A 25100-nucleotide genomic window follows, 5' to 3' on the forward strand; every position below is an offset into this window, starting at 1 on the left:
TCTCATGTCATTTCATCAGGATGGATGTTCCTACTGGAGTGTTGCAAGATGTCTACCAGGAAGATGAAGAAGTAAAACCAGGCCCAAAATAAGACAATAGTAAAGGTGAGAGATCCAGATGAATTATGGTACTATATGGCTGTTTATCAGTATGCTCGCTGGAACAAATGAGATTCAGTGTTTCTCCCACACTCAGTAACCTACTGCTACACAAGAAAGTGTCTCTTGAAAGGTACCTTGATAGTTTTATGAAGCGAGGTGTGTTTTTTTTTAAGATCTAGAAGTATTTCTGCTACCTCTTAATTATTCTTAAATTGGATTATTGCTCAGACTACTTATCTCATTAGTAGTACTGATTTAGCACCCTCATGGGCCACCTTCTCAGTGTTTCAATAGAAAGAACAACCTTGCTGACCAACTAGAGTTTCTAGATAGGGGTGAGAAGCATAGAAGAGGAATGGACATTTCCATATGTGAATAGAAAGTGTCGGTCTTCAGACTTGCCAATTCCCAATGCTTTTGTAGACGTTAAAAAAATCAGTAACAATTTTACCCCTTAATGAAAAAGGGAGAGGCTTCCTACCAGTTGTCTTTCTCTGAATACATACAAGTTGGAAAACATGCTCACTTCAGTTGAAACACTGCATTCATTTCACCCTGAAACATCCAAAAGGCTGGGGTTAGAAACAACCAAAAAAGACGCCAAAATCAACCCCCAAAATAAACTGCAGAAAAGAAACCGTCAGCCTATATGTTTTGCTGCCAGAGTTTCATTTTCAACTGGAATTGTTTGACATGTTTATATGTCACACATCCTGCTTTTATCCTGGAGTACGAGTTCATTACTAACATAAATGCGTCTCTCATGTTAGCTGAAAATTGGAAATTAGAGGTAGCCTAGTCACATCAAAGTGAAATGTTTTCACCACATCTGTGCAGCTCCAGAAACATTTTAATTTCTTTACCGCAGACTTACAATGTAATTTGATTTGGGCAGCTTTCTATATCTCAGCTTCCCTGCTTTTAAATGGAGGTTCTAATAATAATTAATTACACATATTTTTTGCCTATCTGTACTAGACTTTCAGGACTACAACATTTACACTGTCTTTTTCTCTATACGTATCCCTCATCTTCTAAAACAGAATTTAGTTTGCAGTCTTTTAGCCTCATAACAATATGAATAATTATGTTGACTTCACAGAAAAATGGCCTTAATTAATTAACAGATGTGCTAGTTTTGGCTGGGATAGGGCTAATTTTCTTTATAGTAGCTAGTATGGGGCTATGTTTTGGATTTGTGCTGGAAACAGTGTTGATAACACAGAGATATTTTCATTACTGCTGAGCAGTGCTTACACAGAGTCAAGGCCTTTTCTGCTCCTCACCCCACCCCACCAGCGAGGAGGCTGGGGGGGCACAAGGCGTTGGGAGAGGACACAGCCAGGACAGCTGACCCCAACTGGCCAAAGGGCTCTTCCACACCATATGGCATCATGCTCAGCATATAAAGCTGGGGGAAGAAGGAGGAAGGGGGGGACGTTTGGAGTGATGGCGTTTGTCTTCCCAAGTAACCATTACGCGTGATGGAGCCCTGCTTTCCTGGAGATGGCTGAACACCTGCCTGCCCATGGGAAGTAGCGAATGAATTCCTTGTTTCGCTTTGCTTGTGTGCGCAGCTTTTGCTTTCCCTATTAAACTGTCTTTATCTCAACCCCCGAGTTTTCTCACTTTTACCCTTCTGGTTCTCCCCCCCATCCCACCTGAGGGGAGTGAGCGAGCAGCTGCGTGGGGCTTAGCTGCTGGCTGGGGTTATACCACAACAACAGAATTAGCTAGAAACTCAGACTCAGGTCGGACTCCTATTCATCAGTAGAGGCATTCAAGTGCTAAATTATTTGCAACAAGTCTTATAATAAAAGCTTGAACAGTTTCTCTAGTGCAATAGACTTTTTTCTCTGAGAACATTCCAAAACAATTTGTTATATGTCTAAAGAACTGAGCATATGAACAAAGTAGTTTATTCATGGAACTGCAGCTTTTAATAAGTTAATCTCATTAAGGCAAATGTAATGATAGGTTGAAACCAACAATTTATCAAATAGATCTAAAAACACATGCTAAGCAAAACAAAAATACATCTTTTCATTATATATTGAAAACTGCCTCAGTACTAATAGATTGACTGCTGTTAACACACCTCTACCTGAGGCTTTAGGCTCTACAGCTGCTATTGGAAAGCCCATTTCCTCTTTACACACAATCTTTATCCGAGGCATCAGTTTTATCCAGAACTCATGTGGCTTCAATAAAGCTGAATAATGAATTTTAGCATTTTTATGCAAGTAACATCATCTGGTTTTAATGTGGCTGTGCATGTGTGCAGTTTAGAAAGAAGGTAATTAAGAAGGGACAGTAGGGTTGTGAAATTATGTATGGTACCAAAGAAAGCATGTCAAGCTTATGTCAAGCATATTTTGCCTGCCAGTACAGGACTACAGAATATCAGCTGAAACTTCAGGGCAACTTAGTTATGACTGAACGAAATACCACTTATTATCACAGCATATAAATAGCTTCCAAAGTGCTTTGTCTCATATCATTGAAGCCAAAAGGCTAAAAGAATTAAAAACTCAATTAGCTACCTGTTTGGGTATTAAGAATTTCTCTAGTTTTGTTATACATTGTATAAGCGCATACAGGTTATAAACTCATGTTTCAGGATTTACCACTAGTTGCATAGGAGCACTATAGTCAGACTGAAAGTTCTCTAAAAGACAGGAAACAAGCTGTGATGCAGAGCCAAATTTAACTTTAAAAAAAATATTTAAAGTGAGATAAAACAGAAAAATAGTTAAATCTTAAATTTACAGTACATTGGGAATTGTTGCAAAAACAAAAAAAAAAAACCATACAAGAAGGAAAACATAGTTCTGGAAAATATAAATTAATAGCTCTAAAAGAAAATAATCTTGTCAAGAAGTAGGAAGGAGCTTGGAACACCCTACTAGTAAAAAAAAGCTTAAAAGTTTTGCTGAACAACGTAATGAACAGCAATGTGGCATGGCAACAGAAAATAAAACCACAAAATAGTCTGGAGAAGTACTGACCGAGCAGGTGGGGTGTCACTGCCAAGGGAGGGCTGGTTCCCTGTATGCGTCCGGGACGGCTGTGCTCAGTCTGGGCACTTCATTCACTGCTACGGGGCTGACATCTTGAAAGCGTATCCGAGGAAACTGTGTAGGGGCTGGAACCTGACTCATGAGCAAAGGGAGTAAGTTGCTCAACAGTTTGGGTAAATGATGCCTACTAGAGCAGGCAAACAGTCACTAACAACTAATATTTAGTTTTGATGATGACAATCTAGGGCTTCCCGATGTCACTGGTTATCTCTCCACTTTCTGTCCCTTGCTTGAGGGCATTATTAACATCTGGCTTCTCTGTGGCTTGGAAGGTGATGCCACTAGCCCCCAAAATGACCTCTACAGCCTGATGAGAAATTATCCCATCTCCCAGAATCCCAGATATGCCTTGGATTGCAGGCACCCAAGGGCATTTTATCTGCACTACCGTTTTAATTAGATTTGATGTTTCCAAAGAAACAGCATACCTCATGCCTGCTAGACCTAACTGGAATCCTTCGTAGGACCAGGCATGCCTAAACAGAAAACAAAGGCATTCTAGCAACAATTCTTTGAAAATAAAATTACAGAGGAGAAGCCTCAAAGTAATAGAATATAAATTGTGATGACACCTAACTGCGAAGTTGTCCCTCAGGTGTTTCGGTGACTCAGCCATCCTGGAAATGGAAAGATGGACGATCTAACCAGCCAGCCGTCTGCTGCTGTCGGTTGTGCAGAATTTTTCCTCCTTTATCTACAAAAGAAATTTTCTCCCTATCTCAGCTGATTTTCTGTCTCTCACTCTTTCTTACCTGTTTTTAGTCCCAGCCTGACTTTTACTGTCATTCACTGTCACTGTAATAAGTTGGGCCCGAGTCCTTTCCTTGAGCAATGAGGGAAGAGGTGGTATTCCTAGATATGTATATCTAATAAGATAGGCAGTACTACCTTACCTTGCAATCTTTAGAGCATTCATTCATGCTTAAATGACTTTTCAGATGATCAGAATGATACCAGGAGAGCTACAAAGCTTCAAAAGTCATATAACATAGCAAGTTTTTACTATATGTATGTCTTACAAAACTTACAGTCTTCACTTTGCTTTGCACTCTTCAGGAGAATTGCATATCAAATGTAATGATGCAGGCAGCAGGTCCAGCATTAGAGCTCAGCGGTGCAGGAGAAAGACCTTTCCCAGGGCAGCTCCAGCCCTACATGGGAATTCCTCCTGAGAGACCAGGATCATCACAGTCACCAGCTCGCACCCTCTCCAGATGTCTAGGGCATATTTTAAGCTTGTCTTTCACCAAAACATATAAATTAGTTGAAAAGAAAATAAATAGGACAAAAGCATGATTTTCTACAAATGTGTTTGGTACATGCAATGCTCAGGTAAAAGATTGCTGACAGAGTCCCGCTGTCAGACAAACCATACAATTGCATAAGGAAAAAATGCTTATGAAAAATGCTGCTGAAACCTGGAGTTTAGCAAGAAGTTTAACAATAATTCCTTGCTCAGCCTAATTAGAAAAAGTGGGAATATTCAAGGAACTCCTCAGTACAAGTAATATAAAGCTAGTAGGAGCTGTTCCTAAAAGCTGACTCCTGGGACCCTACAGCTATGTTGGCATTTGCCAGTCAAAACAGAATGTGGTGGAGTGAAAGTGTTTTGATTTACACCCATCTCCACAAATAAAAACAAATAAATTCAGTACTCTAAGCTTTATTTAATTTACTGTTTTGTAGGGATGGTCAAATAGTTAGCAGAAAGATGAAGGTATAGCGTCCAGAAATTGGTTGCTGTAGTTAAAGCTTGCTTATGTTTTCTTGGCTTTTTTTACAGGTAAGAATTTTAACATTCTTTCAATTACTTGCTCTGCATTTCTTAGGTCTTTGTTTAATCTCCAAAGCCTTTGCTTCGTTGAAAATATATACTGTAATGATAACTCTAGTGAAAAGTTGTATATATTCTTACGTTATATATAAAGCCTCTTTAGATGTATAGTAATATATTTCAATGGCTTAGTTTTGAAATCCGTGAAAGGAAACTGTTCATTTTGCTCTCACTGTTATAATGTATGTAGCTTTATATAGAGCTTATCTCTGTCATCAGGGTTAAGGTAGTGATTTGTGTTTGTCTTTACGTAGCGACAGAATGAGTGGTCAGGAAAGCAAAGCTTTCATCTTCAAAAACCCAAAATAAAGCTCTCTAGCTTGTAGTAGTGATGCCACACTGCTGGGGTGATTTTTTACAGTATTTCTTTAAAACTGGTTTTCTATTACTAGATACAGGTTATAGCTAGTGCACAACTGAAAAGGCTAAGAAGGACATTTTTGTTTAAAAACCAAGCCTCGGTTTCATATCTTTTTGGATTGTGAGTAGCTTCACTAATAAGTATCAGTCCTTGATCTGCCTGGAAGCAGATTCAGAATGGCTGTGCAAAAGCAGCCCTTTAATGTTATAATAAATTACTGATTTGGGTACATTTCTTACTAGCAAACTGCTTCTTTTGTTCCAGAAGCACCAGACACGCAAACCTGCATTTATCACAAAGTCTCAAATTTTCGTTCATTTGTGTTAACCTTTTCTGTATATAGGAAAGCTCTCTCTTGTAAGAAATGGATCAGGAGATGTCATCTTGGTACTGATCCCTTGGGGGAAGTGCTGATAAAAGAATAATACAATGATTCTGAATTAACGAACAGAGCACACATATAAGGGTTGCACAGATTTCAGTGTGGTGATTATTGCTGGTTGTCCACTATCTGTAGATAAAATATTTGCTGCCCTCAGCAAAGGAAGCTGAAGAGTACGGAGTTAAATCTTTTTCCTTAACTATTGCGGGATGACCCTTTAAGCCCTTTCCTGCCTGTGGAAAAAAAATCACTATTCATTAAAAACTGGATACCCCTCCAGAAGTAGTCCTAATATTCTCTAGATCAATGGAAGCCTTCGGTAAATACATTGGGGCTGAAGCATGCGAATATAGCAATTTATTATCAATTATGGATGGAATAGGAAGAACAGAATAACTGCAAGCTTAGTTAAAGCATCCCTTCAGCTATTAGTTTCTCTGTTAAATAATGTAAGCACTGAATAATCTAACATATACAGGTCCTGATCCTAAAACTGAGATGCAGAGTGCCTTCACAGGCTTGGAGCCCAGACACTTACACTGATCTCAAGCACACAAACTTTAATGAGCGTTCTTTGGGGAACTTGGCTTGGAAATTGAGTGTCCCTGGAAGTTAGAGCCATGATTTATAATGAACTACCCACAGACATTCAGATGCCATTATGGTAGGAATTTGTTTCCTCCAGTGGGTAACCAAGAAAGACTGTTACCCCAATAAGGGTTGCATTGGAAGGAAGATGGGAGCAGAACCATGTACAACATGATATTTGCAAGGAGAGAAGTATGGCGGGAAGGAAAGGGAGCAGCATTAATATATAAGCATAAAGCCGCAAAGATCAGACCAAGAAATGCACAACTGCTCCAGAAAAAAAATGCACAGTCTTCTCAATGTTAATGGAATGATGTTTCCAGATTTGATCAACCATAAGTGCAATCATCCAGAAGAACTGCATTAATTGTAATCTTGATTTAATTGTCAATATTTGCAAGAGGTGGATGGGAACAGCAAGACTAGTTAATGTGCCCTTAAACTATCAGAATAACTCCTTTAGAAACTAAAATCCTGCAAAACCACAAACATGAAATCTTTAATGACTTAGGCGTACTACACAGCCAGACTGTCTAGAGCATAGGCTGAGAATGATCAACTTCAAGGCTTGTGACCCAAGTAATGAATCTTCTTGCAAGCCTGTAATCTTCAAAAGGAGAAGGGGTTTTTTTGCTAATTTTTGGAGCCCTGACTGATTTTCCAACAAAACCCAGGCACTGTAAAATGACTTTCATTTGCAGTCCTCCCAGGTCTCTGTAAAAGGAAAACTAGTCTTTCAGTACATTTAGGCTAGGTATGTTCCTATTTAAAAGGTGAAGAAGCTGCTGCTCGGTTACTTCAGCAGAGGGGATCCAGCTGAAGCAGCCAACTGGGGGGGAAATTTCTAGACTTTTAGAAGTGGTCTCTGGATTTTAGAAGCAAAATGTTTCTCATTGTGGCTTCTGTGGGATGAAATGACTGATGAAACAGTGTATTTGGAAGATGTGGCCAAATCCAAAGTAACCACTTTCTGCAGCATGGCTGGATGACAACAGCTTTTGTTGTAGCTGGGTAAAACAGTGTTTTAGACATGCCCAAAGCTGTTTACAAAGGAAGAAAACTAAATCATCATCAGATAACTTTTAGAAATTATCTCTTTTGTACTGTCACAGGCACGAAATGTAGAATTCATGTAAGATCATACTTGAAGACCCTTAAGCAAGCAGGGGCTAGTACTGCAAGCACAGGACTGCGTCCTATCACTTCTGGAACCTTTGGTGGCAGTTTCTAAGAAGGCCGACAGAATAGATTTAAAAAACATCTCAGTAATTTAAAATATTAATGGTGAACATGTGTCGTAACTGCAGTTAATTAAGCATTGATAAAAGAATCTGAGCGTAAACAATTACGCACTCCCTAGAATATTTCCTGAGTGGCACTAACAATAGCAGCTCTTCCATACATGGCCCGAGACAGTCTGCATGAACGGTGTCTGAGGCTCCTCGGCGGGTTTGTGGTGATGACTCCTGCTCTTGTTTCCACAGCCAGCTGCTAGGCGAGAGGCTCTGCTGTAGTGAGTGTGCTCTGAGCCTGGCTTTCCAAGCAGTGCTTTCTCGGGGAACGATCTTAACCCTTTTGTAAGGATTAGGGTCGGGCTATGAGATGGCAGAGACAGAAGTGGAGTAAAGACAGTGATGACACGCGAGGGAGCGTTTAGCGCGTTCACCAAGCACAGTGAATGAATGGGGCTGGGCTGTCACTCCGTGATCCATACGCACGCTGCTGGCTGTTGTCTCACTTGACATCGCGGTCGACATTGCTGCCTATGCTTGCAGAAGGAAGGTAGGTATTTGTGACTCCTCGAGGTGGGGCATCTCAGAGGCTTCTTAACAGCATAGCAGTGGTTGAAGGACCTTGTTCAGGAACGCTCCTGGGAAGAACTAGGAAGCTTGAACAGGCAAATGCCTGTATTTGTGCAGTATATGTTACACTGAGCACATTGGATTGACGATGAACAGTCTTTTTAAAATAAAAATAGTAGATGCTTTTGAAAGAACTCACTTCAGAGTCTGATCTGAGCTTGTCATTCCTTAGTCAATGGCTGCTATGAAAGTAATCACTTAAACTCTAGCTTCATTACTTACAGGGAGGCTCCACCGCTCTCTCGCACAGAGGGTCATGGGTTAAAAGCTGGATTAGGTGGCAACATTCCTGTGTGCTTGGTGTTACAGAGGGAAGGTGAAAATCAGTAGCCCTTAAATTTCAAGCCTTGGCCCAGGGGCCAGTGTGAGTCGTAAAAATGCCATGGTGAAAAATTCTTTGAACAGAAATGCAAACTTTGGTTGGAGACAATGCTAGTGCTGGAGAGAGCCCAATGTCACGGTGAACTGCTGCATCTCTGCAGACTGGGAGGAAAGGGGGACAAAGGTTGAGGGAACGTATGGGAACATCTGCACAGAGCAATAATTCTGTGTTGTCTATCTGAAGTCTTGGGGGCAGAGCAGAGTTCTTGGCCCTGCTTCGCTTGTGTTTCTTGGAAAGGGGGCGCTGGGACAAGGGTGATGTTGGGATGATCTTAGTTCTGAGACTAACTATGAAAGAGAACTGGCATTCCCTAGGGGAATAAAGAGAACCTGAAACTGACGTTAAAACTATTTATATTCTAGATTATGCCAAGAAAAATACTTTACACTTAGCTTAATATCATAATTGCAAGTCCAAAACCATCACTGCTAACTTCTAAATACAGAATAGAATCTGGGAGGAGGCAGTAAGAAAATATATGTTTTGGCTGTATGATTGCAGCAGAGAAGTAGCCAGAATTCATCATGGGCTTGGACAAAACCAGGAGTCTTAAAAGAAATAATACTTCTAAGTAGTCTTTAGACACGCAAATGCTTAAAGAGCCTATAAACCACATAATGTTAACTGTAGCACAGATGGCCACTACACTTCAACTAGTTTAAGCTGCTCTTTCTCCAGTCAGTAAAGCACCATTCTTACACTGTCTTTGGAGCACAGGGTGAAAACTTCAGTAATGGATGTTCCCATGCGTGCGAAAAGGAGATTTTCAGCATGTGCCATCGCTGGTGAACTTGCAAGACTACTGGTGTCACTTCATGACTGGGGGTTGTTGTGTGGCTGTGCACTGTGACTGCAGTCCTGTGTGTGGCCAGGACAAACGTTTAAGAGTACAACTGGAGAATCTATATTTAAGAGTACAACTAGAGAATAATTCTCTATATCTAGAGAATATAATCTATATATTCTCTCCACTCTGTGTCCTGATAAACAGAATGTGTCTGCAAAAGCATTTAGCTTGGTGTTTGGTCTTCAAACAGCATGTGAAATCATTCACTGAAGATGCATTTAGGTAAGACCACAGTATCTGTGTAGATCACAGCTGACATCTCATTTACACGATTGTGTTCCTGAAAAAGATCATCATGTAACTGTGGCACTTCTGTCAAGCGTTGGAAAGGAAAGCAGTGCACGACCATGGGATTGACTAACCCACATCTGCACAAAGATAATCTGATGAATACTGCTCTCCTTATAGCTGCACCATAGTTTACTGGGAAGCCTTTGAGGACTCCTGACAAGTGTAACAGGGGATTGCGAATAACTGAAGGTGTGGACTACTTACAAGAGAGGTACCTTTCCCTTGCCTACACTGTGGTAACTGATGAAAAGAGCTGAAGTGAATACACTTACAAAGACTGTTAAAGATTGCAGAAACAGTCCATTTTCACAGATTAAGAGAAGAGATTTCTCAGCTTATGCATTATGTGCAAACGTACTTGATCAAACGTAATACTAATTAAAGGCTGGGGGAAAGGACAGGTTGTTCTGTTCAGGCTCCTGTCCGGTTACAGCTCAAATTGTAAGAACAGTCATGGAAGTTACTGTCACTCTTTATTTCACCTTAAAAGCAGATAGGCTACGGAAACCTTATGAAGTCTTTGATCAACCTGGACACAGTAGTAAGGCAGCAATCCTTTGTGTCTGCAGGGAGCTACCACCATTCCCCAGTTCTTCGAATGAGACACTGGGTTATAGACACTCATTGCTCAAGAAGTCAGAGCCGGAAATTATATATGGGTTAAACTCAAGTATCCTAGATTCTGGAGTATTGCCCCATCTTTTCCCTTTTCCATAAGGAAAAGGGTTCATAAAAGGAAAATGACTGTTAAGAGCTTGATGAAAAGTTTTCAGCGTTCCTTTCCTTTCCACATCACTGGAAAGTGCAGATGTCAACTTCACAGAATATGCTTTGCAAAAATGAAACTCCTGTATCTTCTCTCTGTGGCTACAAGAAAAATCTGGAGGAGGCTACATGATCACTGGAGTTGCAGCTGCTGAGCTGTTTCTTGTAAATTAATCCTTGGAACATGAGAGATGTTTCACAGTAGCTATTCCTGAACGTAGAACAATGATTTCATGTTGAATATACAAATTCCATATATCTCTTATATTTGGAGGCTGATACAGTGATGGACAGAACCTGAAACCAGCTTTGCTGGCCAAGCTGGAAAGTTCTGCTGAGTACTTGTTTGGCTGTATGACCTGTGATAAAAAACCTCCTCAGCCCAACTAGTTGCGCTTTTCTCAACTTGGCATCATAAGGTTCAACTGTAAAACCTTGTAAATACTGAAAATATACTATAAAATAACTTATTTTATAACTACTTACAATACAGTGGAAGAAAATCTTAAGCTGTTTTTCCATGACCACAGGAAAACAGCAGGTGTAGAACAGGCCTTCAGACATGGAGGAGAATGGTTCCTTTTGAACTGTCTCTGCTATCTCATGGCTGTTTATGCTCCTGTTAGCCTTGCTCATTCAAACATCACCTCCTGGCTACAGAAACTGAGGCACCACAGCTGGTTGCCCTTTATCTGATCCTTCAGCTCTGAGTGACATCCATGCTTTTCCAAGACAATGTATCTACCTGAATTTAAATACTACCTTTTCTTCCGTAGAAACAATAGCAAGATTCCACATGCAACACAAAAATGACTTGCGTAGTTGACACTGGCCCAACTCATTACTGTATTCTCTTGCCTCTCCCAAGCTGTCCTAAAGGATCCTTAACAAACCTGAAACAGAAGCGGAGCTTGAATTCTGTCACAAATACACTTTGATTCCTCTACCTATGACAGTCCCTCATTGTAGGGATGCATCCAAAAACCAGAAGTCAATTGATGATTGTATTTCTCTTTTTGGAGTGGTTGGCACGAGTGCTGGATTTACACAGGTAAAAATTCTGTCCTGCTTCTAAATAGAAAGTTAGTTTTTAGCAAGGGTAACCAGGGCTGGTGGGGAAACAAAGTTTTGTATTGGAATCTAGCCAGGTAGCTCAGTCAGTCAGGTGAGACTGAAAAGTTCTTAAAAGTAGTGTGGAGAGGAATGTATCTAAGCCCATGAAAGATACAGGCCTGAGGTCTACTTGCTTGCAACAAGGATGAATCCTAATAACTCCCAACTTATGCAACGACAAGCACTTGCCATATCCTGGAGGGTGAAGAGCAGCAATATAGGCTGCAGTATGACCTGCTCCAACATTCCAAGCATGGATGTTGACAAAGATGATGCCTTTGATCCATAGTGATTTTTACCTTGTTACTGCGGGAATGAGAAGAAATAACTTTTAAGCTGTTGCAGGCACCAAAGGTAAGTATTTCTTTCTACTCAGTCACCTGGGATCTTATTTGCTACGTACTTCTGACCATATGCCAATGTGAGTGGTCAAAATGTGCAGACTCTAGGATTTCCTTTATTTTCTGTAGGTATTATTTATAACATACAACACATTAAAAGAACAAGTTTGTAAGAGATGTTATCATTATTTATCTTCTGTTGAGCCTTACTGAACACTACAGCTATGTTGACTTCCACAGTTTCAATATCCTTATCTTGAGTTGAATCCTGGAAGCCCTTCCCACCTTTTAAAGACTTGCATATTTGATCTTGCTGGCTGGTTTTTGCTCCACAACAGTGCACATTCATAACGCCCATATATGGGAAATTTTGTATTTCATTTAAAGTTGCTCTAGCTCTGCTTGACATATCCGAGTACAAAACAAACTATATTAAAGATGACTCCTCCTTCCTGTTTCTTCTTCTTAGCTTTTCCTCCTTCTAAGAGAAGGATAAACATTACAAACCTGCTCATTATCCCCAAAAAGGTTTTCCAGTACTCATCTCATGCTCTGATAGAACTAACTTTGTAAAGATGAACAGGACACAAGTAAGATGGTGTTAACATCTTCCCTGTTGAGATAAAAGTGAATGCAAATGCTCTCAATGCGAGAAGAACGTGCTTGGGCATCTTGACACCACAGCTGCTTTATGCAGATTGCAACTAGCTTTGGCCAGGACAAACGGACAAATACCCTCCCTCAATTGGAGTAACAGTCCTAGCTGCAAGAAGAAAACTCAGTTAGTGTGTCTACTAATGAATATTCTTCCAACCTTTTCTCAGTCTTCTCATGAGTTTTAAAGACTAGAATTTAGTGTAGCTTGTCTTTAATCCACGCCATAATCATTGCTTAAAGCTTGCTTTGCTTCTACACTGAAACCACTTGTAAATATTTAATTAAAACATGTTCACTTTCATACCATCAACCTTATTTTGAATCTGAGCATGAATAGTGTGGAGAGTAATAAGAAATCCAGGCCAAGCCTTAAAAGCATTCTAAATCACTGAAGTCACTATTTAGTCTAACTTTCCTTTTTTGAAGCAGGAGTGCCAGTTGGCATCTTTTGTAGTATGTGTTGTCTTCATACCTTTTTATTGCTCAATTACTAGTAACTAAAATAATCACAGAACTGCTCCACAGCACAATGTATGGATAGTGCCCTAACTTTAAAAAAATGTTCAATCAAGCAACTAATCATGGGAAAAAAATAAAATTCTTCAAAGTGGTAAATCTTGAGACTTTTGTCCTACAAAGAAACATAAAAGAGGCCAGCATCAAGAAGCACAGTAATGTTTTTTTTTTTTGGGGGGGGGGGGGGGGGAGGGGGACACACAAAACCCCAAAAAAACAACACTGCAAAAAAAGCAGTCTTAAATTCAGGTCCTTATAGTGCTGTTCCCTTTCGAAAGATACTTTCCCTGAAAAACCATGAGTCATGAAAAACAGCATTCAAGCACTGCTAAGGGTGTAAGAGGAACAGAATGGTAGCAATAACACCATCCTCCCATACCTAAAACTTAAAAACTTGCACTATGCATATTTGTGACATTGAGATCCGTAAAGCCTCGTCAAGGAGAACAACAGACTGCAATCATTCCCCCCTCCGCTCCCATTCCTGTGAGAGCCAGTTTGGTTAACTCAGTCCAGACTCTCTGTATTTATACCCAACACATGTTTGACACCTCAACAACTGTGGAATTTCCATGACTTCCTCACACTGTATATTTAGTGCTTCACTAACTGTACCGGTTTGCCAGCTTTCACTAATGCCTAATTTGTCTCCTTTGTGTCAGCTGAAGCCTGTTATTGCTTCTGTTTCTCAGCATCAGACTGTTCTGTGTTTATCTACTGGTACTATATTCTCTTTTACTTTAGATAAAATCAAGCATCTGTAAAAACTATGACCTAAAGCAGAATTGCAGAAAAGAACAGAACTTTGATGGTTCTTTTCTTGCTCTCATCTGGACTTCCCACTTAATCAACAACTTTCTTCAAGTACAATGCTCAAAACTGAAAATTGAGTTTTACCAGTGATGAGTGAAAAAAGTATGTTTCATGTATTTTATAGGACCTACCATATACTGCAAATCCCATACGATGGCTGCATTTTTTTTTTTTTTTAACAGCACGATCCTGACTTATCAATTGTAACTCTCGGTGTTCCTACAGAGCTGCTCTGTAGCTAGCTCTTCCCTGGCCTCTGTCTGTGAAACCTCTTGCCCATGTATGGTACCTGCGACTGCTCTTCAGGGAACAAAAAAAAAAGGTAAACAAGGACATTTAATTTAGCCTTCTGCACCTAAGTTCCTCTTTAAAAAAAAACAACTTTAAGAGATCCACCTAGTCAAGGCAGAACACTTTTTAAGTTCCAGGCAGCTCCACTTTCACCAATTAAACTCCCACTTCTTGATTAAACTCAACTTGGATTAAGCAGCAATGCAGCTGAATAAGAAGTCCTGTCCACCTGTTTCTTTAATATTGACACTACTGTTTGCACATCTTCATGGTGAACCAGAACAAAGAGCTAAATTCTTGAAATACATTATCATAACCAAGGAAAATAACTATGCATCCAATTTTATAACAGTCAAATTATAATGAAATAAAAATTTCTCTTTATCACATCTGCAACTGACTTCAAATGCATCTCTCTCAATGCTGCTCTTACTACTTTGAAAAAGCACACAGAAAAAACATGCAAGTGTACTTTATCATTTAATAGAAAAACTGTATTACTAACAGCACACTGGTTTCTTAAACAGTTATCAAGTGCTGTTCTAAGAATTAATTTTGCAATTAAAGAGTATAAACCTAAGTCATAATTATAAAAAAGGCATTTATACCAGTTATTTCAAGTTGTACACATCAAGGGAAGCAGCACCATAGCTTAATGAGGAACAAATCCCATCCATAATTTAAACAGCTAGGAACAAGTCATTTCATACCAAAAAATACAAATATTCATATCAGTACCATATTTACTAATATAGTTAAGAAAAACCTAAATAATCCAAACAAGTGCACCCCATTTTGTTTCCTTATACTCATTGTTTCATAATGCTATTTTGCAGAGTTCTTTGTAACCTAGCTATGTTGGCATCCAGGGCTGCTAAGCTATTCTTAAAGTCCTCTTCATCTCGAGAAGTAAACGTTGAGAAAGAGGATGCACTCCATTCAGACTTCCCTGATATATCATCAAATGAAATGGAACTAAAATCAGCTATTTCACTGCCTTTTTTCTGAGAAATCTCTTTCTGAAATAGTATTGGTACACAAGGGTATGTACCAGGCTGAGGTTGGTCTGGTTTATGTGTGAAGTCTTTTGCAGCTCCACTTGGAGTACCTTTTGGCCTCATTTGGACTTTGTCTCCTTCTGGCTTCACTTTATCCCCTGTAACTTCAAGTGTGTTTTCCATAGTCTTTTTCACACTGTACCCAGCACTTAATTTATCCAGAATAGTTGGATCCTTTGATATGTCACATCCATTCTGCTGCACAGAGTTTGAGAGCTCACAGTGGTAGTCCAACATCTTACAAGCCCCTCTACTTTGCGGTAGCACACCAGTTGTTTCAGAGATTGGTTGCTGTTTTTTAGAGGCACTGCTAGTCAATGGAATATAAACGGTCTCATCCAACTTGTTTTGGTCATCTAGTAAAGTCCCAGAATCACTAACTGTTTCTGCATCTTGCTTCAGTGAGGTTAGCAGTATTCTGGGAGCTGATGTTCCTTCTTCTGAGAACATACTGTTTGCCTTACTTCCTTCAGCAGCAAACTTTTCATAGGCTGGATTTCGCATTTTTAATTCTCCACTTTTATTTGAGAACTGAAGTTCTGTATCTATCAAAATATGATCCATTTCTAATTTTTTAAGGTAAGTCATTACTGAAGTACTCCCCGGAAACGGATCAGGCTGCATCTGCTTTTCATGGTCTTCTAAAAGAGACTTTGAGAGACCTTTTTCAGGTTTGGGCCTAATGTTGTCTACTGTGAGGTCAGACAGAAGCTTGGCCATACTGCCCTGCAAGGTCCTGTTAAGATAAGATCAATTAATGAGATTGAAAAATAGTCACTAAAAAAATAGTTTAAAACTTTTATATAACACCAAAACATAAGATTCATCAGACTGCAGCAAAGTTACAAGTCTCTTTCTACTTGTTGTCATAAAATGTAGTATAAATGTGAACCAATTCCAGGTTTCTTGAATTTCTTTCCTCAGGTCAGCTCAATGTGCCTATAAAGTAACTAAAATAGCACAACCCAATGAAGCTCTTGAGATTATTCCTGATTTACCTGCTTTGAGTGCTACAAAATGGAATAAATCGATATCGAGAAACAGTTACAAAGCATATAGAAACAGTTACCAAAATCAGTAAGAAATTTTTTCTGAATTATTCTTCCCATTGCATCTAAATAAAAAAATATAATAAAAGAAATAGTTCTTCTCATTTTCTGCTTTGTACATCAAAAGAAATAAATGCTTAAATGCTTATGTATATAGCATATACACATACACATGTAATAAGACATCATTATACTACCATCTGGTGGTCAGTATAGTAGTCATAGAAGCGTGTAATGTGTCTAAACTTCTACTAAAGAATCTGAAGTGTTGATTAAAAATTCGGCCATTCCAAACAGTATCAACTATAAACAAGACAGACAACAGTTTAACTTCCTGTACATATCATGTCCAAACAAACTGGATGTACATATCGCTTTGCATGTGCAAAAAGCTACGTAAGTCTCCTAGCTCACCCCTATATTCATCATAAAAGACCATGATGAGAAATAAATTCACAGTAATAGTTCTAAAAAATTGTGAGTAACACCACCTTCATTCAGTGATCCAAGAACTCCCACCTTTACCCATACTTAATATCTGGGTATAATTTACTTCAAATGTGTGTACAATTAAAGAAAGGACTGCTCATTCCCACAGGAAGAGGTTGCTGTGGGTCCTGAAGACAGATCTTCAGACCAGTTTCTGAACCAGTGTAAAGAAAGAAAGAAAGAAAAAAAGATCCCTCCTTAATTCAGGTTAAGAGTTAGTTTCCAAATTCTACAGCTTCAAGGGAAGTATCAGTAGGTTTTCAGGTGCATGCACTTCCCATGTTGCTCCTTATTGGCAGCTCTGCTATTAAGAGTTAAAACTTTGCACAAGTTAAGGCAGATAGCATTTTACTTTACAACAGAACTCAAGTCATGAGTTCTGACTGACAACAACAGGGTTGACAAGACAACCCTGTTTTAAGAAAATTATAGTACCATTGGAGCAAAAGTAACTACGAAGAGGAGTTTTAGCCTACGTGACCTACTACCACCAAGATACTAAGCTTACAATAATCCAAAGTATGAAGGGGGAAAAAAAAAAGTGATGTCAAGAGGCAAAAAAATAGCTTAGCCAATAGCACCTGGTTAATTCACGCAGTCTGTTAACTTCTGCATCACGCTGACGTAACGTTATGCCCAAAATCTTATTTTCTTTCTCTGAAGCTTCCAGCTTAAACTGAAGGCTCTTCACATTTGCTAATGCCTCTTCCACTTCTAAAATGCCAAGAAGAATTTACCTAATTATTTAAGTTTTAAAACACTAAATGAAGAATAAACATATTCAAAACACATACCAATCTTGCGCTTGGCAGAATGAATGTCATAATGCTGTTTGTTTTCAAGCAATTCTTCTTCTTTATCTTGAATATCTTTTGCAAGACGTTTATTTTCTTCTTTCTGACTTTCTATTATCTTAAGTAGTTCTTCATTTTTAGCCTGCAGTGACTCAAGGCCTTTCAGTGATTCTTTCAATTGACTCTGGAGCACCATATTCAAGGACTGCAAAGAAACTACTACAGAAAGTAAAACATAAAAAGTTTGTTTTGTGTGGCACAGTTTGAATTTCTAAATAAAACTAAGTTTTTAAATAATCTTGGTAATATGAATTTTGCTTACAGATAGAAGGGTTTTTTGAGGCAGCGAGATAAAACTCAAGCTTTCTCCTTAATTATGTGTCATCTTCATTTTAAGACGCACATAACGAAAAATAATCTGCTCAGCAGCTGAAGAGCTGAGTCTCGCTATATGGAGTCTAAACAGGCACAACAATCCATGCAAATGCAGTTGCATGATTAGACCCACAACACTTAGTTCAGTTGCCACTAAAGGCCACAATACGTACTGTTATTTTTAAATGACATACCTATATCTTTATATGTCTGTATCTATTTAAATAAAGCTTTAACAAAAATGCCCCTAACAAGCATCATTCTCTATTAGTACTTTACATTCATAGTTGCAGCTCTGTCCAGATGTCTTCTCACTTCTTTCTCGTTCCCCGAGTTGCTGGTTTAATATTCTTAGTCTCCTAAATATGAATTGTGAAAAAGCACAAATTCAGAAAGTTCAGAATAAGCTCAAAACCACTGCATTTTAAATTAGTTTGGTAAGAAGTTGCTACTGAGAATTAAATGTCACAGAATGTTTCAGAAACATCAAAAAGTTTTAAAAATGCATTTTTCTTACATTCCTATATTTCTTCAACACAAAAGACCCTTTGCAAGTTCTGGTAAATATCTTTCCCTCTGTTCTGATGTAAAGTGCTACCCAGTTATGTATTTGAGAGCTCCCCTGAAATGAGAGACATTTTTGCATTTGAGAATAGACTACAAAAGAATATAAGCAGGCTAACTACCTTGATACTGCAGTTTTCAGAGACAATGATCCCACCTAGACAAGGGCCCAATCATGATGTAACTGATGCTACCAAAACATCAGTATTAACTGAAGTCTTGCTGTGAGTTAATTATTTAAACTATATAACCTTACCAACGCACCTTCTAATACATAAATACTGCACAGACAGGAATGAAAGGGTCGTAACACACCATAACAATGCTAAAATATGCAGTTTAGAACAGACCAGTTTAAGATGCTTTAGGCACATTTGCAGTAAATACAGAATCACTGACGAGTTACTAACCTACGCAGCTGGGCATTTTCACTTCTGAGAGGCTGTAAAACTAGTGCTATTTCAGCTTGTATATTTGTACTCCCCACTACTTCTGGGAGCAATGATATGCAGTCTTCTATTTCACTCATCAACCTTAACATTTCTGAATCATCTGCAAGAGGTGACGGAAAAAAGACACCATAAACATATAAACCTGCAATATGACAATATTTTATATGTGATTAAGCAATCTACAAAGTGATATTATAGTATCTACTTTTCTTCTCCAAGAAAACCTCATCTTTATTTTAACTGTATTTATTTATTTAAAATTTTTAAGCTTGACTATGAAAACTATGCTTTAGATTCTTGATAAATCACAACCCACCATCTCTCCAACCAACCTTGGTGGGATTGCTGTTGCAAATGTCTATGCTGCTCCCTTTCTCAGGGGAAAACACTGTATATGAAATGAGAACAATCCTTATCTTAGCTGTTACGATAATGTTAAAATACTCCAAAAAATAATTTAATACTTATCCAGAGTGAAACACGAAGCTATTGAAGTTGTGGAGAACCACTCTAAGATGTCACATATCATCTGACACAACTTCCAGAGATGGAAGTGCTCACTCATTTAACACAGCTCTTGTGTTATTCATATGTAATCACTCTACTGCACAATGAAAATGTCCTCACCTTGATCTGTTATCAGTGCTCTGAGTTCTCCCAGAAGATACTTTACAGTCTTAACTTTATGCGTTGTTTCTTCTGGACTTTCTTTTCTAGATTTTAGAACTTTCTTCACAAAACTTGTCTTACAGCTTGTATCTCTCACTGGGGCTACGTCAAGTACATTCAATCCATCTTCTTCGCTGACCGTGTCCTCACTGTGTTCTTCAGAAGTATCCTCCTCTTTGTTACTTGAAGCATTATGTTTTGCTGGACAATGATGATGGTGCTTCTGTTCAGTCCTGCCGTTCATCATTTCATGTGATTGTAACAGGGCCAGGTGAGCTTGTATGCATCTTATCAAATCTGCTTCTTTTACCTGTTGCTCATGGTTTGGGGTCATCGCTCTGCCAGAAGATGACAGGATGAATGTAGGCACTGTAGAGTTACTTGATGCACCTGATGCTATACAAGGGATCACACTAGGAAAAGCAGTGGCAGACTGTATTTGCACAGCAGTAGTAGGCGCAGCAGAAACTACTGGGCAAACCACACGTCCTCCCATCTCTGGCCCACGTTCATTGCCACCATCTACAGGAACACCCTGCATAAAGAATATTCATATTAAAAAAGTAACATGATTTTTTTTTTTAAATCTTAAAAAAAAACCAAAATACCCTTGTCTGACTCAATGTAGTTTTGATCATTCTTTGCAAATTATAAACGCAACCACAACTCATTAATTGCATAACTTTCCAGTATATTAAGGAGCAATTAAAGTGTAAATCTGGTTTAGATTACCTTTATCTTAAATGTTACTGGCAACATTAAAGCACAGTTCTTTTTCAGCTGTTCTGTAAAGAAAAAACCTCAGCAGTGTTTCATTTGTTGGGTTTTTTTGCTTTATGAATACTCACTCCTTGAATCAAACCAGAACACGGAAGAAAAAAAATAAAGTATACTAAATATTTCAGTATTTTAAGTAGGTGGATTTCTTAAAAGCCAAGGACAGCACTAACTATACATGGACTGCCTGCAGATGGAAGGTAAGTCCACAGTCTTAGAGTTTCAAGGTGCAAGCCCTTTACCACATTTCCCAAGGTGGCAGTTGGTACTCTCTGTTAGTTCTATTCCACACCCTGAAATACACAAGTATTTTAAAATGTGCCTCTGAGATAATACACAGTGTCTGAAGAAATAACCAGCTTGATCATTGGCAGGGAAAAGCTATATGAGATAGGATTCTTTTATCAGGAGTTGGTTAATGATCCTAATGTGCATTAGTAAGAATGTATTTATTAACAGTAATGAATAATTTCCTGCACCTTCCATGTTTGCTGTCTATTACAGAATTCACCACGCAGAAACAACCAGCCAGTTGAAATGCTTCTAATTTCATTTTTTGGTATCTATGTAAAATATATTTTAAATAGCAGTATTTTCTCTCATTATTTATTCTGTTCATCTATAGGCTGAAAGAGGCTTTTTTTTTTCTTTAAGGAAAATTATTACATAAAACCAAGAAAACCCACACACTTAAATAAATGCATAAATAAATAGGCAGTGCTAATTTAAAATGTTTATTAATAGTCAAAATCAAGCTTTTACTTACTGACTGAATAGATAAGGGATTAGCAGACTCCTGCAGGGACAGAGCTGGTGTGGAGGTAGGTAATTGGTAATTAAAAGCTGTAACATTTTGACATCCTAAAAGAAAACAACACTTACAGATCAGGGCAATTTTGGGCAAAACTCATACAGTAAAATAGCAGGCTCTAATAGTTCCACTAACCGTGATCTGAGGTAGGAAAAGAAGTTACAGTAGGAGTTTCATTACTGTTCTGTGGTGGTTGGCCAGTTATCAGAGACATCTGAGTTTGCACATGCTCACACAGTTTCTGATGCATCACAGGAGAGTGTTGACTGCAAGGCACATGAATTGGTTGAACCAGCTGATTCTGTGCTGCACTGGAAAGCTCTTTCTCAGTGGAAGGTGTGGTGGACAAGGCAAGTTTTCTATTTGATATTGGCACTATAGAGAAAAGAACAAAAAAACCCAGCTGAAGTTGTCTGTCTTCTTGATGTACACAAACCCATTGTGTCATCAGGCAGACTCTGGCAGGTTCCTTTGAAAAAGAAAACCGAAAGACCCTACAGCCTAAGATTCCAGCCAGATTTTTACTCACCAGCAAATCAATCCATCATTTCTTTCTTCTAGACAGAGCAACCTAACCCAGTTGGACAGACTGCTGTCCTTGAAAGAAGCAGAGAGATTTAATCCTACAGAAGGCCAGTTCTAAAATGCAATTCTTAAAATCTCTGCTTAGCTTCCTAAGCTTTTAGATTATTAGGAATAACCCATACCAAAGCACTCTCCAAACCTAATTTTCTTATGTTGGGTATAATTAAAACTCCATATTTTTACAGTGCTGGAAAGATATCAGCTATGTGCTTACCTTCTACAATTCACAAAATAGCCATTCTGCTACATACCTAGTCTACAGGCCCCACCTGTCTACTGGATTAGAAATCACACAAAAGAAACGGGGTAGAGAGAAGGAGGAATGCTGATAAAAAGTGAAATATTTCAACTGAGAGCAACTCAGCCTAGAGCACTCCATCTGCCTTTCCATTCAAGTGCTCTGGCCACTAAACCATCTGACGACTTATTATTTATTGCAATACTTTCCTGTTTCCAGAAATTGATCTTTGAGAAAAGCCTGGCTGGACACCTAACTCCAGGACAGTTTATAGCTGCATACCCCAGAGACCAAGCACTGTAATGCCTCATTGTCCAAGAGAAATAGGGCACAAGTATTATCATTCTCCTTCACGCTTCCTACCAGCTAAACTTCATGATGTTGGTGTTTGTAAACATACTCAACTTTCTTCCTTGTACATGAAGCTCAAACTTTTGTGAATTTTAGTAACTGTTTAGTAAACATTTAAGGTTTCTAAAAGGCAATGAGTACTGTCTACGTCCTTTTGTGGATCCAGCCCTGGATCAACCTATAACAAGTGACAACAATTACCTGAAGCCTTGTTATATCTCAGTAAGTTGAGGAGTCTCTCAATGTTGCTTGAGAAAAAAGCAAACCCAAGAAAGCCCGCTTACCAATTTCTTTTCGGACGTGGGCAGGAGTAACGTTTTTTTTCAACCCTTTCTTCTTGGAAGTATTTCCTTTGGTTAGCAAAGGCTTGGAAGTAATTTTAATGGAAGTTGTTTTCCCAGGCTGTTTATGGATAGTCTCTCTTCCTAGTATTGGTCAAAAGAAAAACTAGTCAACAAAACAGAGCAAAACAGTCTTACAAAGACTAAAAACATAACTTGAATTTTCAATAGGTACAACCTGTAGCCTCGTTTTGTAAGATACTCTTCAGTAAAGCTGCACAACGGTCAAGTCCATTATGAATAGTATCAACCTGCACAAAAAATACTGCAGTCAGAAAATGACTATCACTGTTTTCTTTCAGTGAACCAAGATACTATTTTAGAGGTGAGTGTTCCACACTCTGTCAGCTGAAAAAGAAAAACTGATAACTAGCAAAAACATGTCATTTTCCATGTATTGCTTTGCAATTACATGAAAGTTTGCAAACATGCAATTTTTGCAAAAAACCTAAATTGTTTTCTTGCATATGTGTCCATTTGCTGCATTTTATGTTTTGATAATTGCATATGTGTGGGTTTTATTCTTAGTTCCATGTACAGTTAAGCTATTATCTACAGCCTATTTCTATTCTAGAGATAACTGACTCAGCACTACACAGAAAATAAGCACTGCAGCACTGACTCCATACAACTCACTCTTTTCAGCACAAAACCTAGCAAATATGCCTATACTTCTGCTAGGGCCAGCTCTAGTCCATAAACAGCATAGTTGTGTTTGCAAAATATATCCTGTGCCTTAATGAGATTTGTCAGAGCCAAACTCACTGTACACAAAGCCAACTTGCATGTATCTACACGATGCAGTACAGACGCTCTTGCTAGCTTTGCAGGAGCTATTGCCAGTCCAGATGCAGTAGTATCTAAATTAACCTGTTTTTCTTCTATTATTTGAGGTATTCCAATTTCCCTTCTCTTTAGATAACAGAAATGACTGTATTAAAAAGTCATTCAATTACCTGATCATCAGAATCAGTAGAATAGAGAGAGTATCCGGACTCCACATCAGAATGACATCCTTTTCTTAAGCCAAACCTGAAAAAGTCAAATTCACTGTTTATACTACCTCCTTAATATGCAGCAAAGTAAAAAATTTACTTTTATTCAATAATAGCAGACTAAACTAAATTAATTTTATCAAGAAACAAAATATCTTTCTCTTTCTGAAAACTTTGCACTGCTGCAACAAACTTGTTTAGCAGATATTAACAGCTTATGTCAAAGGAGAATTCAGTCTTTACGTAACAGTCTTACGTACGGCTAGTAACTATACAAATTCAATCTTTTATAAATAAAACACGCAGGGAGATTCAACCCTGTATTTCTACAGGCAAAATTTCTACTCAGTTTGTGTCCGTCTGTTCATGGGCTGCTTAGAACCTAGCTGTACTGCCTTTCAGCTAAAAACATTTTCTGATGTATACAAAGAATTTCTGGCTAGTTGTGAAGTATGACAAGTATAAGGTTCCCAAACACTCACATATACACTCAAACTTAGACAGTATTCACGATTAAGGTCTTACTGTTTTCTTCCATTTGTTAATTTAGCTGTTCCTGTTAGCCTTCCGGAAGACAGCACCTGTTGATTACAGAAATATACTTTGATTTTCATGAAGTACTTTCACAACATAATTGAAGACTACCATTGCCCACTAACTCCAAGAAGTTTTGCTGAGGCAGATCAGTTAAAGGTAATTTACAGCTCTCAGAACAAGGAGGGAGCCCACCACTGCCATCAGAGTCTGAATCTTGTAGTTTTCACTTCACAAAACGTACCTTCGCACTGTGAAGCTTCATTAATTTCCGCAGCTTTCTACAGATACAGTAACTCACTTAATGACACGGTCAAGGGCTGACATACAAACATACGTTGCAGACTGCCACCAAGCTCTGTAAATACACACCTAAACTTTGGGGATTTCAAGAATCCCCTACGGTCGCTGCTCAAACCACAAATACACCAAGGTGGACGAACCCTCGAACAGAAAGCTTGCTGCGGTGCCCCTTACCGACACACACAGACCTGCTGAGCCCTGAGGAAGGGCTGCTGGGCTAAGCCAGGGAAACCACAGGCATTCGGTGCCGGAAGGCCCGACTCCCCCTCAGGAGTCGTTACACTGATCGCCCAGCTCCGCACTCGGCGGGGACACCCTCCCATCCTCCCCGAGTAAGCCAGAGGTCTAGTGAGGCATCTCAAGAGAGGGCTGAGACCCGACTACAGACAAGGAGAGGCTCCAAACGCCCCCGCTCCCCCGGCACGCCTGCCCCGCACGCACCTTGCAGGGCCGCGCAGCCCCCGACCTGGCCATGGCCCCTGCCCCGGCC

The 25100-nt window shown here is 39.0% G+C and overlaps 1 protein-coding gene and 1 long non-coding RNA gene across 3 annotated transcripts; one reads left to right on the top strand and one right to left on the bottom strand.

Annotated features, from left to right (window-relative positions):
• Positions 1–14556, top strand: LOC142414875 (uncharacterized). Its single transcript, XR_012777238.1, has 3 exons — positions 1–105; positions 4869–4965; positions 14117–14556. It is a non-coding gene; the product is annotated as an uncharacterized LOC142414875 (long non-coding RNA).
• On the bottom strand, positions 14519–25100 carry CCDC14 (coiled-coil domain containing 14). Of its 2 annotated transcripts, none has more exons than XM_075512689.1 (13): positions 25052–25100; positions 24299–24354; positions 23735–23810; positions 22957–23029; positions 22722–22862; positions 21444–21638; positions 21219–21313; positions 19634–20210; positions 18965–19106; positions 18270–18349; positions 17616–17834; positions 17403–17535; positions 14519–16019 (listed from the first exon to the last, which is right to left on the bottom strand). In XM_075512689.1, exons 1-13 carry the CDS (start codon positions 25082–25084, stop codon positions 15035–15037), a joined length of 2805 nt encoding a protein of 934 aa, XP_075368804.1. In that variant the 5' UTR covers positions 25085–25100; the 3' UTR covers positions 14519–15034. The 2 variants fall into 2 exon arrangements, with proteins under 2 accessions (XP_075368804.1, XP_075368803.1); XM_075512688.1 differs by having other exon boundaries at positions 21399–21638.

This window comes from Mycteria americana, chromosome 9 (genome assembly GCF_035582795.1).
Source record: "Mycteria americana isolate JAX WOST 10 ecotype Jacksonville Zoo and Gardens chromosome 9, USCA_MyAme_1.0, whole genome shotgun sequence".
Lineage (NCBI taxonomy): Eukaryota > Metazoa > Chordata > Aves > Ciconiiformes > Ciconiidae > Mycteria > Mycteria americana.

Coding starts and splice junctions, on each gene's coding strand:
- CCDC14 (XM_075512688.1), bottom strand. CDS start 25,084: ATGGCCAGGTCGGGGGCTGCGCGGCCCTGCAAG. Junction 23,030..23,734: donor CTACTGATTCTGATGATCAG/GTAATTGAATGA, acceptor TTTTTTGTGCAG/GTTGATACTATTCATAATGG. Junction 17,536..17,615: donor TTCTGCCAAGCGCAAGATTG/GTATGTGTTTTG, acceptor TTGGCATTTTAG/AAGTGGAAGAGGCATTAGCA.